The sequence below is a fragment of the Gopherus flavomarginatus genome, chromosome 3, assembly GCF_025201925.1.
Source record: "Gopherus flavomarginatus isolate rGopFla2 chromosome 3, rGopFla2.mat.asm, whole genome shotgun sequence".
In the NCBI taxonomy this organism is placed as follows: Eukaryota; Metazoa; Chordata; order Testudines; family Testudinidae; genus Gopherus; species Gopherus flavomarginatus.
In genome coordinates this window covers 230,478,549-230,494,863 of record NC_066619.1, presented here as the reverse complement: position 1 = coordinate 230,494,863, position 16,315 = coordinate 230,478,549, and the positions used below count along the sequence as shown (strand labels likewise).

General features: G+C 37.5%; 1 protein-coding gene across 1 annotated transcript in view; it reads right to left on the bottom strand.

Moving 5' to 3' along the window:
• Window positions 1-16,315, bottom strand: part of SGCZ (sarcoglycan zeta) — a 592,995-nt gene that overhangs the window by 109,721 nt on the left and 466,959 nt on the right. Inside the window, exon 4 of the mRNA XM_050947972.1 lies at window positions 15,805-15,892. Coding sequence (XP_050803929.1) covers window positions 15,805-15,892 — 88 coding nt within the window. The remainder of the gene's footprint in view (window positions 1-15,804; window positions 15,893-16,315) is intronic.

Genomic DNA, 16,315 nt, shown 5'->3' with positions numbered 1-16,315 from the left:
GTTCAGAGTGGGGAATTATACCATGACAAACATCAAGACAGATGGCAAGTGATTAATGATTAAACACTAATACCGCTGTACTGCATTGGAACCATTAGTGACTTCTTTTCATTCACTAACTAGGACTTCTACAGTTCAATCCAACTATAACACAGAGTTCCATGTCAGATAGCAGCTTTAAGGAAATGCAGTTTCCTTTCTAATGTATTGCTATAGTCTGCTAGACAAGACATTTCCTTTTCCTCCTCCTTCATGCTATCTGGCAACATGCAGAAACTCTACTAATCATGGTTCTGATCATGCAAACAGTTTCAAATACAGGTAGTCCTACTGAGTTCAACGGGACTAGGCACATAGGTACACATAGACACAGGCTCATGCATTTGCAGGATCAGGGCTTATTTTATTAAGAAGCCCTCCCTTTTATTTCTATGTCTGAGATGGACATTATCTCAAGACAAGAGATAAACTTCATAATATGACAAGGTATGAGCAAATGTATGCAGTTTCATTACATGTTCCACATCTATGTTTCTCCAGGAAGAGGATTCACCATGCTGGAGCAATAAAGGATCACTTGAATCTCTTATTTCCTCACTAATTGGAAGAAAGGGGAAATTAAAAAGGAGGTGGGAGAAATCTCAACTGCTTTTGTAAACTAATCCATTGTAACCAATTCCTCTGAAGGAGAAAAATTTGTTGACAATATGCTTTGGACTCTTTCACTAACCTCTAAATAGATATGAAGTGCCAATATTATGGTGAATAATATACATGTATATCTTCAAGTGAAAACAATTTTATGCAGATTGGTTAGGTAGCGAAGCAAACTACTATAAAAAAGAAAAATGTTTTTTTATTTAAAGATAAATTTGTAGCTGACTAATTGCCTGCTCTAAAGTCTGTTTCTTGGCACTTATGTAGAAATAAAAATGCTAGACAACCAAAACAATAAAGTGAAATAAAAGAAATAATAAAGCCCCTTTAAATAGCGAAGAACAAAAAGCATGGCTGTTACAATGCTGGAATACAAAATTAAAGCGTACTTCTGTAACAAACTTCAGCACATGCTTACCTTTAAGCAAGTGAACAGTCTCAATGACTTGAATTGATTTCAGCTCCTCACAGGCTTAAAACTTGTCATATGCTTAAGCATGATGCTGAACTGGGGCTAATACACATTTGCCAAGGTACTCAACCCCTGATCTGCCCTGGAGCACCCACAGAGTTGGCGCCTATGGGCTAATATCTAGAATTACTAATTACTTCCAGCTATTTTTTTTAAATGAAAATATTGGTGTAAGTGAGAGAAGAACTTATAACAAAAACTGGAGAGGAGGGGAGGGACAGGTTTTCCCTCTATCATAAATATAACACTAACAATCAAACTAGGCAATGTTTGCTAGTGAATCAGTATTGTCTAGGGGTGGTATAGAAAAGTAAGGTACTAAAATAGTCTTCAGATTAAAAAGTTGCTTTAATTCTAGAATATCACTTCCTCTTCATGCTTCCATAAACCATCTGCAGATTGTTCAACAGCAAATCCATACTGAAAACCAGGTGTTACACATATAGATGGGTGAAATCTTTGGGATGAAATTATTTTATCCACCAAAAAATGTAGATTTAGGTCAACCAAAACATGAATGAATTTGTGGTGTATTTGCTGAATTGTTTCAGCTGGGAAAAAAAACAAAACAAAAACATACTGAAAAATTGAAATGACTTTCATTTTGATTTAACTTCAATTTAAAAATGGTAAAAACTAAAAAAAGTAGTGAACTGAAAAAAAATCAGTTATTAATACAGCTGAGCTATTGAATATATGAGAAAAATGAATTACCTACCCAACATGTGACAGATTGGGAAATCTCTCTGTATTAAATTAATGCAACATTGTGAGCCAGAGAATGTATGTAATCTGTATGTAATGATTTAGTTAGGGTTGGTTCTGCTTTGAGCAGGAGGCTGGACTAGATGACCTCTTGAGGTCTCTTCCAACCCTAGTCTTCTATGATTCTATGAATTCCATGGAGAAGGTGATCACAGGAACTTTATTCAGGTTGCAACATCTTCAGAGAGATACAGTGTCAAACCTTAGTCCCAGATTTGGACCTTAGCGTCCAAAATATGGGGGTTAGCATGAAAACCTCCAAGCTTAGTTACCAGCTTGGACCTGGTACTTGCTGCCACCACCCAAAAAATTAGAGTGTTTTGGGGCACTCTGGTCCCCCCGAAACCCTTCCCTGGGGACCCCAAGACCCAAACCCTTGAGTCTCACAACAAAGGGAAATAAATCTTTCCCCTTCCCCCCCTCCAGGTGCTCCTGGAGAGATACACAGACACAAGCTCTGTGAATCTAAACAGAGGGAGTTCCCCCTCTGTAATTCCAATCCTGGAAACAAAAGCACTTTCCTCTTCACCCAGAGGGAATGCAAAATCAGACTAGTAAATCTAACACACACAGATCTCCCTCTGACTTCTTCCTCCCACCAATTCCCTGGTGAGTACAGACTCAATTTCCCTGAAGTTTCCCAGAAAAGAAAACTCCAACAGGTCTCAAAAAGAAAGCTTTATATAAAAAAGAAAGAAAATACATAAAAATGGTCTCTCTGTATTAAGGTAACAAATACAGGGTCAATTGCTTAAAAGAATATTGAATAAACAGCCTTATTCAAAAAGAATACAAATCAAAGCACTCCAGCAACTATAGACATGTAAATACCAAAGAAAATAAATCATATAACTCACTATTTGAACTTTGTCCTTACAACTTGGAAACAGAAGATTAGAAAACAGAAATCACTTCTCAAAGCTGAGAGAAAAGCAGGCAGGCAAAGACTCAGACACAAACTCCCTCCACCCAGAGTTGAAAAAATCCTGTTTTCTGATTGGTCCTCTGGTCAGGTGTTTAGATTACTTCTTTCCAGGTGAAAGAGATGTTAACCCTTAGCTATCTGTTTATGACATACAGAATCACAGAATCACAGATTATAGGCTCATACATACTAGTTCAAACTGAATTCTGTAGTATAGTGGTATAGCTGTACATCAAATGTAAAAATATTTATTAAAATCTAAAAAAGTACAAAAAATTAAAAGCTAGTAAACAATTTGTAATAAATACCTTCAGTTTAAGAAGGAATTATTGCCAAGCTAAACAGACTGCAAAGAATACCCTTGTTCAAACCATTTGCTGTATCTATTTTAAACTGAAATGCAATCTCTCTCTACATAATTAACTAATAAAGATAACAAGATATTTGTTTTATATTGAAAGATTATATTTAAAAAGGTGATAATTAGTTGGTGTAATGAGAAGTCAAATGAAGTGAAGTGAAAATCTTCAAGGTAAACCCAATCCAATTAGGTCATAGGCCTAATTAACTGTTTGATGGCAGTTACACTGAGACATCTTAACAATTAAGTGATCCTACTACCTTCAACTGAAGTGAAGGAAAAACTTTTATACAGATGTGTTGTATTATTTCATTACCTGTTGCATTATATTGGTGTTGCATTACTGAATGAGGAACTACTAAACAAGAACACAGTTTCAAAAGGAATCTGAGCTGACTTTACATAAAGACTATTTTTACTTTAAAACGGCTATTTTGGCAGACACCTCAAAGTACTGGCAGAGCACTGAACATGGGAGAGAATATGAAGTTATGCAAAGACCATACTGCAAGAGGGTCTTTAACTTGTGGGAGTATGCTGGTGACTTGAGCTAAATCTGCAGTTGTTTAATGTATAGCTCAAGATTTTTTACACAAACTAGTATGGTCTCAGGTGTATTAGTATGCCCAAAATGTTTTTCATGAAGATTATGGCATTTTTCATGGACAAAATTGCAAGAAGTCACAAAAGTGACACCACATTGCACACTGGAAGATAAGAAGGGACACAACTTGTATTCTAGTTGGACATTTCAACCTTCACCGAAAGTGTGTGTCACCTTCTGACTGACCCACATCAGGTTTGCCAAAAAGATATGTAAAGCATATTACCTATCAGAAACTATATAAAACAGGCTTACTGTGTTCAACATCACTTTCTCAAGTGAAACATTCTGATGAAAGATATGGAGAGAGGCCTGTTGACTGGCCACTGAGGGCACTCCCTATCTCATAACAAAAATGTTGTCACTGACAAGCATCCTCTTAATACTTTTCTTTTTTTATAATTTTTCTCTTTATTTCAAGAAAACCATCATCACAATTGTGAAGCTGAGCTAGAGAACCTACCTCTGTGCCAGTTCAACTGAGAAGCAGAAAAAAGTCTTATCTCAATGATGAGTTGGTTATCTTAAGCTAGATGCTTCTTAGAAAGTATATTCCTGATTAAAAATTTCTGTAAATAACTCAGCTGTATATGTATAATATTTTGCTAACAAGTTTAATCTTAGCTGTCTAGATATTACTTTAAAATCAACAAGTAGTTGAAAGTTGAGTCTAGAGAAACTCTTCAATGCTGCTTATAGGGCCTGATGTGATGAGCATTCTCATATGCTACCTAACAGCTTAGGCCACATACAAAAAAAAAAAATCACTATTGTAGGAGATCGTGGTGCCTGCTTCACTTTTTAGCCCCATCCTTATAGCACTCACCAAGAATGTGGGAGATCTGGGTTCAGTTCCCACCTTTGCTTGTTATGAAGCAGGGATCTGAACCCACATCCCCCATCTCTCAGTGGAATCTCTCCCTTTGAAGCCATTCTACAATGTATAAATAATTAAATACTCATTGGGCCAGAGTAATAATGAGAATGAATCTGTATCCTAGTACTTAGGGCACTCACTCCAGTTCAAGTCCCTGGTCCAATAGCTTTTTAATTATTTATCCAAAGTGGAGTGGTTTCAACATGAGACATTGAGAGATCCAATTCAGAATATCCCATAGCCCAGTGGTTAGGGTATTCTCCTGAGACATGGGTTCAGATTCTCTCCACATCAAGCAGTGGGAGGAACTGAGTCCAGGTCTCCCATATCCTGGGTGAGGGCTACAACCACAGGTCTAAACATTATAAGAGAGCACCACCTTGTTTTCTTGTGAGAAAGGACTTAGGCACCTAACTCTAGGAGAGGTTCACAGCTGTGAATCCTGAGTGGAGATAAGCACCTAAGGCACCTTAAGGATGCGACTTAGGCCACAGCTCCTAACTCTCTCCATGCATTGTATAGGGAGCCTGGGAGCTTAACTCAGGGCTCTTGATTCAGGTGGCAGGGTACCTAACATTAGGCATTGCCACACTGAGCCTAAGTCCCCTTTCTGGAGCTAGCCCATGGGTGGAATCCTAACCTCACTTAGCGTGACCAGATGTTCCAATTTTATAGAGACAGTCCCAATTTTGGGGTCTTTTGCTTATGTAGGCTCTTATTATCCCCCACCTCCTGTTCCAATTTTTCACATTTGCTGTCTTGTCACCCTAACCCCACTAAAGACAGTGGGAGTTTGGAAACTGACTTCCATGGAATCATAGGACTTGTCAGGTCACTTACAACTAAGCAAGACAGGTAAATGTCATATTTGTTGTGTGTCCACACAGTAAAATATTCAAAGATATATTGATATAATAAACAAGGAAATCACATTCTGCTCTCAGATGTTTTGCAAGCAAAGCGAGGTAAAATGAACAGTTTATCTGATGAACTGCATATTATTCATCCCATTCTACCTGTAATCATGGATACATCAGTCATCAGGCATAAATGCAGGGACCAAAACTCCCCAAACTCTTCGCTTCAAAGAACAGATAAAACTACCTACCAAGTGAGCTGAAAAATACTTCAGAATCTCATCTGACAGAAGGAACCAATAAATGTTTGACTATGTCCAATATATTCCACCCAGAGTTAAACAGAAATTTTATTTGCTAGGAATTTTAATCATACATCTTTGTTATCACCTTCTGAATGTTACATATCATGTATTATATACACATACCACTCACCATAGCTATAGAAGTAATGGCAGCAGTGTGCTTATTTGCTAGGCTACCAGAATGAATTGATCTAAAACATTTAACGTTTGTGTAAAAAATAAAAATACTTCTCTTGGATTTATCACAAGAAGTTCAGTTACAACTAAGTTAGTCATGGCTGTTTCACAAACAGCAATCAGAGCTATGCTTTCTTCATTAGAGTTCTTGTGTATGAGTTTGTCCACTTTAAGAACTGCCCAATTGTTTCTTGTCTAAAGGGTCATCCAAATGGCCAACTATTTACCAACTTGTCTCATTAATTTACATACCACATCTTTATATAGCTGAGCTTTTTTTGTAAATTAGCTGTCTTGCTACACGTTAAATGTTTCTGTTCACTTTCATTGAGAACTAATTTCTTCAATTTAAAATGAAAAACACGTTATTATAAGAAACAAGTTTTGAAATCATTGCCCTAAACACTAAAGAGGCTTTATTAAAGGAAACCATCTCCCAAAATAATTGTCTTTATTTTTAATTAGAAGCAGCAAAAATTGAACATATTTATGTTTATAGAATTGTAAAAAGGCAGACTGCCTATATCAGACCACACTTTGCACAGCAAGCAAAATTTCGTGAATATGACATTTTAGTATGTAATTTGTTTATTCAGCAAAGAGGCTGAAGTACAGAATAGGACTGGTCATAAATTTTCTGACAAAATTATGTGTTTTGATTAAATGAAAATTTTCATGGGACATGTCATACATAGTTTTCTGTGAATAAAGGAATTTAAAAGAATTTAAAGATTCTGGTCCACAAATTGGAAAAGAATTCAAGTGAAGGTTCGAGGAGTTACCAGAGTAACTCACATGGTACAAATTAGGGAAAAAAAAACACAAATTGTAATAAAACTATGGAAAGAAAAGTGTGGTAGCTAATGAAGTGGAAGCATAGAAGACCAAGGTGTGGTTCGATGCCAAAGGAGACCTGACCGATCATCAAGTAGGATCTATAGTCATGATCCAGGCTCCCTACCACCCTTTCCGAAAGGGTATGTTCCATGAGTGATATTGGATTAACTTGCCCTTCTGTATGCTTAGTAGACCTGGCAAGTAAAGAGCAAAGTAGGGTTCAGGGAGGCCAAGGCAAAGTTCATGAAAGTAAGTAAAGAAAGAGGTGAGAAATGGTTTCTTCCCTTTTTTGTCTTATAGATTTGCAACAGTGAAGTCCTGGAAGCTTACAAGGTTGTGTTCCCTGATGTGGAGGATGGCATTGGTCCCAAGTCTTAGAAACACTCCAATTGATCATTCCTCAGTCCCAAGGCCACCTCAGAAGTACAACAGACTCCAATTGCACCATAAGAATGGAAGGGGAAATGATATACAAGCCACCATCTGGAACTAAACAAAATCAAACTATCTTTCTAGGAAATTTGTCTTGTTCAAACACAGGGGTAGTATCGGCAGCAGTTGGAGAACTAACAGGGGTGTGTTTGGGTGGTATCTGTGGGCCAAAATTCACAACTGGGGAAAGTGCTGTATGATTTGAGAGTTTATGGGTCTATAATACATTCCAGGAAGGTGGTGGCATATAAATGAGTCTGGGGCTTTTAAACAAGACTATGGAACATAGTGGCATATAAACAAGTATGAGGTTTACCTAAGGGAAAAATAATTTTACTTTAGTAGGCCCAATTGGTGGGCTTGTATGTAAATAGAGCCCATCTGTTTTGGTGGTGAATAATAATATGCAACACCCCACACCAAAGCCCAAAATATGTACCATAGAATCATTTAAATATGATGCTCTGTAGAAACTGTACAGTCAGAAGGGACTCTGTGGCAACTATACTGGGTGGCCTGGGAGTTCGGGTGTATCTATGGAATTCTGCAAACATTGAGGGATTAAACCTTAAAATTAACTTGATGATTGATAAATTTGATCACCTTAGCATTGATGTATGCCAGTAGAGATACCTGAGTGATGAAAGCTGGAGTCAAGTTGAGTTATTGAGAAGCTGAGTGGAAAGAAGTCTCGGAGGGAATCCCACACGGTGGACACTCTTACTACTCACTAAAAGCATCTTTGTGCACTTTAGATTAATATGCTTTAAAGTACACTAAACAAAAGGGTACTTTTAGTACTTAAAAAAGAGCATCCTCATGAGGAGTTAATGCAGAGTAGCTAGCATTCTGCCAATTCACATGCTATCTTGCTGAACAATAAATTCCTGTGTAGACAAACTCAATCTGCGTATTTATGTAGGGTAGGTGTGAACACATGGCAAAACTAATAGAGATAGTATGAACACATTCATGGATGTTGCAAATCTTGTGTAAATGGAGGTAAAGGGTAGAGTTAAGGTTATGTGGGCACCTTGAATAATAATTGATATCAATAATTGATATTTTTCATGTATAAATTCTGAATTCTTACTGGGAATTAATGAACATTTTTGCCATTGGAACTTTTGGGTTTTTAGTCTTATGATTTCAAAATTTAACGTATGCACTACACATCAGTGCTAAGTGCTAGCAAAGTTCAAAGGCATAAACAAACCATTTCTGAATACCGACTTCTAAAAAGTTGGAACATTGTTTAGTTAGAAGTTGTAGTTGGAAACAGTTTTTTTTTCCTTTCTATAAACCTTGAATTTTGAAATCTCAGCTCTTTAAAGCTTTTAAATTAATTTTTTTAAAAATTTCTGGTCTGCAATTAAACATGAAAATACTTAAACCAAAAGGTTGCTTATGTTTGTTTGTTTTAAATAAAGCCAGAAGGGATTCAGAAACAGGATCTAGGTCCAGTATTTTAAAAAATGGGTGCCTAAAGGTTAGGCTCCAAAGTCTATTTAGACACCTAATAAGGGGCCTAATTTTCAAAAACAATGAGCATTCAGCTGTTATTGAGATCAATGGGAACAGCTAAGTGCTCAGTGTTTTTACAAATTAGGCCACTGATACAGGTGCCTAAATATGCAGTTAAGATCCTAATAAGGCACTCATTTAAAAAAAATGGCTAAAACAAGATGCATCTTTCAGCATTACCCATGTAATGACTACATGATGAAAAATGTATTATTTCTGGAGGTAATTTTTTCCCCCTTATCCAATTATTATTCTGCACCTGTCCTACTTGCCTATGCTGCTCAGTCACTGACATTAAAGTAATCTTTGCATTATTGCAATGTTCCTAAAGAGACCCTTCAACTAAAATTAGGATTTCATTACACAAAATGAAGGCTCCATATTATCTGTCCAAAGGTTTTTATTACTAAAAACATAAATATCATTTCAGTAACATGCACAAACACAACATATGCGTCTTCAGATTCTACCATTTGCCTGGCTGTTTAGCACAATCCATAGTGATACCAACACAGAGAGCTGATGTTCCTGTGACTTTCTCTCTTTATAACTTTTCAGTTAGCATCAAGACAGATAGCACTGCACACTGATAACAGACATGGCCTTGCTGTTGTTATAAGGACTCAGAGCCATGACTTTATATTTAAATACATACAATTGAATTCTCCAGTACTACCTGTCACCATTGTTTATATACTTTCCATCTTCACTCTTTGTAGATTGGGATGTTTTCCAAAATGTCTTCATGATGTACTTTATTACCCTCCTTTACTGAATATAATTCATCATCCTGAGTCTCTCATTTATTAACAGGTTTACTCAAGGTATTCCATCTCCCCGAATGATCATACCTTACTTTTTTCTTTTCTTTAAAACAGAAAATGGTAGCTCGATTGATCTTCCATTTGAAGATCCTCAGAAGGCCTTAAATTGTCATTGAGTATTTCCCAGAGACCCGCAAAGCACTGTGGGGCTTGGGGCATTAGCCCCATGGGGCTCGCCGGGGTTTCTGCGGGTTTGACAATATTTACCAGAGCTCTGCTCCAGATAGCTCTGGCTGAATTTAAGCCGTGCTCTTCAAACCTTTCTAGTCTAGCATGGACACCTTTCCAAATATCTCAGATGAAGAATGTGTATTATCCTAAAGTTTGACCAGTGCAGCAATTTGGATGTTAAGATCTGGGTCCAGATTATTCACAGTGTGGCCCCTTGTGTAGGCATTTATATCTGTGTAAAGTGAGTGTAAAATGCTACTGTTCTGATTTGGTAGCATTTTACACCTGTTTTCTACATGTGTAAACACAAAGTGTAAGGTAGTAAAGAATCAGCCATGAAAAGTCTTGTTCCTGAGGTTCTCAATAACATTGTGTGCACCTGTATTCCTTTTACATGCTTACAGGAGCATTTCAGATTTTGGAACTTTCACAAACCAGCGTTCTTTTCTATTTGTTCCACTTTTAGGATGAATTGACAATTCAATTCATTTTCCATTTTAGGTCACAATTAAATTTCTCTGAATCCTGTGGCCTGTTGTTCATAAATAAAAAAACACCCACAACTTGTATTATCAGCAATCAAAGGTGTTAGTGCTCAGAATTTCTGAAAAATATCAGGCTACTCACTCCTGACAGACTTCACCAAACAATAGAGAGAAAAAGATAAATGAGACAAAATGTAAATGACACTTATAGTTAGGAACATTCCATTCTCTTGATTTAATCTGCACCAGCTGTAGACCAATTAAACAGTTCCCAGGTGTTCACATTAATGACTGAAACAACAACACATGTTTTCTTTAGGGCTATTTAAGTATCTATAATATTAAACTCAAATACAACGTGTCTAAAGCAGATCAGGTCTCTCTCTCACACACACACACACACACACACACACTTTCAATGTTGTATTGACTTGACAAGAAATGGTTTCACCAACCAGAGTACCAGATTCACCACTGCAGATGTAAATGAGTGTCACAGAAACCCCACCTTGTAACAGTATCAGCTGAAACAGAAAGTTTTAATAATTCATCTGCTAGCAGCAACAGGCACTGGCAAGTACAAAGTGGCTAAAACAGATATCAGTTTAATTTCTTTTCATCTGTATCTGCTAGCAAGTCTGGTTACTTTTGCACATCAATTTCCCATGGTCATTTAGAATAATCAGCAGAGATGATGGGTTTCTGTGAAAGGTACTCCCAAACAAGCGTAGTTTCTGTAGGCCTGAAGCAACAGTCTTAACTCCACGTGAAGACAAAAAGTAGTAAGTAATGAAAGCTAGAATTTACAAAGAAACTAACTGTAAAACTATCTGAGTATTCTCGAATATATGACGTAGCAGACCATAAAGAATGCATGTAATAGGAGCAACATTGCTTGATCTATGGAATTAAAGAAAAATGAAACCAGACTTTTACAGGAATTACTGATTAATGAGTATGAATATCTGTCAAAAAATCCCTGCCCCCCATCTCTTAACCCTCCCTCCTAAAAAAGGTAGATAACTTTTCTCAGTCATCAGACAAAACAGACATACTGTAAGAAGAGAGGTCTCCTGACTGCTTAGAAGCTGGAGCATCTCCCTTGAGAACGACCTTTAGAAATAGTAATCAACACACAAAATACCTAAAACAAATTTCAGTCCTCCTCTTGTTCAGAAACAACATATGATAGTTAATAGCCTAACACTAGATAGAACCATTGGGCTTTCATAATGTTAGGTGGTTTTCCTTATAAGCACTGGTGTTTATAAGGTCTGATTCTTTAGTTCTTACTTTTAATGAGAGGTTGACTTGTTTAACCAAAAACTTTTCTATTCCATGCCTGAATAGCCCAGGTTAGTACCTATTCTTGGAGCATACCAAGAACAGCAGGAATCATTTATTAAAAGAATATCACTCTGAGAAAAGCGAAGCGTTAAAGCAGATTCCACATCCCATTAAACACCGATTGCTTTAGAGTTCTGTGGAAGGCTGATGATTTGAGAGAGTCAAGGCCAGACTCAGCATAGAGCAGAATCCATATTCATTTTTCTGTTGGTGCTCAGGAACAGTAGAATATCAAAGTTTCTTATTTAACTACACGTTAAACATTTCCATTACATGCCCATATCTCTGCAGTATGGGGAAGTTCTGTTATTCTGAAGTAAAGCTAATAAATGAAAACATTCCTCATTACTACTCTAACTTTCTCCTTACTCACAGCCCCACACTTGATTTAGAGGAAAAAAATGTTGTGGTTTTGTTGCATAATACAATGGACAATCACTGATAGGTTGTTATTATTATTATTATTTTGTACTATTTAAAAGTAAATTTGTGGATACCAAATGGCTAGTTCAAACATGAAAGTAGTATGTAGAATTGCCCAAAGAAGGAGATAATTTACTAATGGCTGATTTTCACCCCAAGAGATGTTTAACCTCTTTTCTTGCAGGAATTAAAATAATATCTATTGTGGAAAGAGTGGAAACTGAATGTGATAATCTACTGGAAATATCTTTGGGCGATAAACATACTGAAGTTTTGTAAAAGATATAAAAATGATGCATTTAAGATGAGGACTCCAAGAAGATACAGAAGCCTGCTACCAGAGCTTTGTAACAGAAAGCCGTATCATTAGAGTAGAATATCACTAGAACACTGATTTATTTAATGTAAATTATAATCTAATACACTGCATTACATGTGATAAATTGCCAAATCAGGATTATAGCTATTCTATGAAAGATACTATAAAATACCTGCATTTAACAAAAAAGGATAAAAAATGCCATTCCTAATTTTAACAAAAGTTAGGACTTACATATGGATGTTTTTGGGTGGAGAAAAGGAACTGACATAACTGTATTTCTGAAGGGCTCTTTTTTCACCTCTGAAATGTTAGCTTAACCATTTTCTTAGGAATGCAAAACTACTAACTGAAAGGTAATGAAATAGAGAAGAGGCAGCACTTTGCTTTCATAAGTAGAACTCCACATCTGTCACAGAAGTCATGGATATGGTGAATTTCCAGGACTTCTGCAGCAGCCAGTATGGCTGACCCCAGGGCTGCCCAAGCAGCTGGTTCTGGGGCCAGCTGCTCAGATGGCTTCAGGGATAGCCACAGTGGCTGCTGCTGGAGCAGCTCTGTAGCCAGCTACTTGGGCTTCCCTGTGTGGCTGGGGTCTGCCTGAGCCATGGTCCCAGGGTGGTCAGAGCAGCTGCTGCCTGACGGCCCCCAGCAGCTGGTGCTGCTGGCTCCATTTCCCCAGAAGTGGCCCCCCAGGGCGCTGCCCCCCAGTACCATCCCCCCCTAAAATTCAGTCATGGGTATTTTTAGTAAAGTCACGGACAGGTCACAGGAAATAAACAAATTCACAGACCATGACCTGTCCATGACTTTTACTAAAAATACCCATGACTAAGGGTACATCTTCACTACCTGCTGTATCGGCGGGTACCAATTGATTGCTCAGGGATCGATATATCGCGTCTCATCTAGACGCGATATATCGATCCCCGAAAGCACTTATATCGATTCTGTAACTCCACCAACCCGAACGGAGTTGCAGAATCGACAGGGGGAGCTGCAGACATCGATCCCGCACCGTGAGGATGGTGAGTAATTCGATCTTAGATACTTCAACTTCAGCTACGTTATTCACGTAGCTGAAGTTGCGTATCTAAGATCGATTTTCCCCCGTAGTGTAGACCAGCCCTAAATCATAGCCTTACTCATAAGCAATAAAGCTGAGCAATAAAAATTTGTAGAATTTGCAGATAATGTTTCTGCGAAAAGTTTTGGTTTCAACCAAATAGCATGTTCCAACAAAAAATATTTTGTTGAAAAATTCCCAACCTCTAGTAAAAACTTCTATAGAGTTATAAATACAACATTCTGAGTAGTTTAACATTACACAGTATTTTGTGTTACTTCTTCTTGAATTTATAAAGAATATGACAACATTCATTTGGACATATCCTTTTCCTGTATAATATATGGTATGTTGATTCTCTAGGTTGAATACATCTTAGGTTTCATAACATGAGACAGAAGAGTTCTTTATTTAAAAAATCCCTTTTTAATATCCTTTCCCCGGGGAACATAAGATTCATTTATCCATCTTGTCTATCTACTACATAGACAAGATGACAGCAATATTTTATGATAACATCAATTATATAAACCCTAGCAGAAATATTACTTTCATGAAAAACTTTTTACCACAGCATCCTGTATAGTAGAACAATGTATTAAAACTGTTAATAACACTAACACTATGTAGCAATTACTAACAGAGCGTAGAGGTTTTTGTTTTTCTTCTACTCTCCCCATGGCAAGATTTGTGATAGACAAGATCAAGAGATTTTTAAGGCAACACTATCAAAAAAGTCAGAACTATTGTTAAAGGAAAACCAATAAACGTTTGGTTTCCCAGGGAGTATACATTTACTTTCCTTCAAATATATCAGGAGTGGGCAAACTTTTTGGCCTGAGGGCCACATCTGGGTGGGGAAATTGCATGCAGGGTCATGAATGTAGAGCTGGGGCAGGGGGTTGGGAGGGAGTGTGATGTGCAGGAAGGGGCCCAGGGCAAGGGTTTGGGGTACAGGAGGTGTGCGGGGTATACAAGAGGGCTCAGGGCAGGGGGTTGGGGTGCAGGCTGCAGGAGGGATTTCGGGTGCGGGCTCCGGCCCAGAGCCACTTACTTGGAGCGGCTCCAGGGTGGCAGCAGCATGCAGTGGGACTGAGGCAGGCTTCCTGCCTGCCCTGGCCCCACACCACTCCCAGAAACAGCTGGCACCACATCCCTGCACTCCCTGAGGGAGGGAGCAGGGAGCAGAGTGCTCTGCATAATGCCCTCCTGCAGGTATCTCCCCTGAAGTTCCAATTGTCTGCAGTTCCCCATTCCCAGCCAATGGGAGCTGGTGCCTGCAGGCGAGGGTAGTGCACCGAGCCCTCTTGCCCCAACTCTCCCTCCCCCCAGGCCATAGGGACAAGGTGCCAGATGCTTTTGGGAGGGGCGCGGGGGCCACAGTGCCACGGGGGTGGCAATCCTGCAGGCTGGATCCAAAGCCCTGACGGGCTGGATCTGGCCCATGGGCTGTTATTTCCCCACCACTGTAATATATCCTCTATCTGGGACATCTAATTATTTTAAAAGGGTACCTCACTATTGACCTTTTCCATCAATACTCACAAGAAGGCCATGAATGAGAGTCCTGTGCTCGCCACTAAAATATACAGCCTTATTAGTTATAGAGATATGCTTTAATTTTTAGTAAATAATACTTATGATATAGTTGAATATTAGAAAATATTAGACTTAATAAAAGCAGGATAAAGTAAAAGGAAATCAAATAAAATGGAGCACATTAGTTACATTAGGATGTTAGTAACATTAGACCACTTTGAATTTTAATTTCATTTGGAATTTTTAGCTCTTATATTTTATACTTCAACTGTAAAATAAAGATATATCAAATCATTAATCACTCTAAATATGTTCCATATTATACTGATTACTGTACAATTATGTTCTGACAACACAGACAATATTTTGCTATCTGGGAAAAAATTTCAAATAGGTTTACACTGTCTACATTCTGTTTCTCAGATTGTGAAATCCAATCTGTCCAGGACTGAATTCAGAATCCGGGCTAGGAGGACCAATTCAATGCTCATAGAAGAGATGGAAGTTTTTCTGATCATTACTTTCCATGAAAAAAATTGAAAGAAACCAGAAAAAATTCATTTTGTGCAAAATAGTCTGCTGAAATATTTGTTTTTTTGTGACAAAAAAAGAAAAAATAAATAAAGGTGGATTAATGAAAAAGCCATTTTCTTTCTTTTTTTTATACTGTCTCTACTTTCCATGGACTCCAATGAGTGTTGAATCAGGCTCAGCATAATCTTATTCTTCAGTATGATTATCAGAGCTTTTGCAATAAATATTTTACATCGCTGAATAAAAATATGATTCATGAGACTTAAATAATACATATAATCTTCTTTAAAGAAGAACACTCACCTACAGTCAGTTGTCCAGTTAACTGTCCCATGTGGTTTCTTGCATTCACTGTTACATTCCTGTCAGACTGTAAGACCAGTGGGCTATCCTGGTTAACATGTATAAGACAAGCAAATGAGAGAAAAAAAAATGTAGAGATGGAATTCAGTTAGAACTGTAAAAATAACCCCATACATATGATGATAGGGTCTTGCCAAAACATTATATTCTTATTTTATATCAAAAATCATGTAAATATATACACAGAACAAGGACAAAAATCTTAAAAATGAACATTTTACTACACAGCCTCTATTTTTTTTTTTTTTTTTTTTTTTTTAGAGATCAGACATGAAATCATGCTCTAGAAATAATGTTTTACTCTCCGAGGATCACGAGGATCACGTTTGGAATATACAATTTATGAACTAAAAATGATGAAATTGTTGCATTTTATCTGAACCTTTACCATATAACAAAATCCATGTATTCTTCGTACAATACCTTTAGGATCATCAACAAACATTATAAT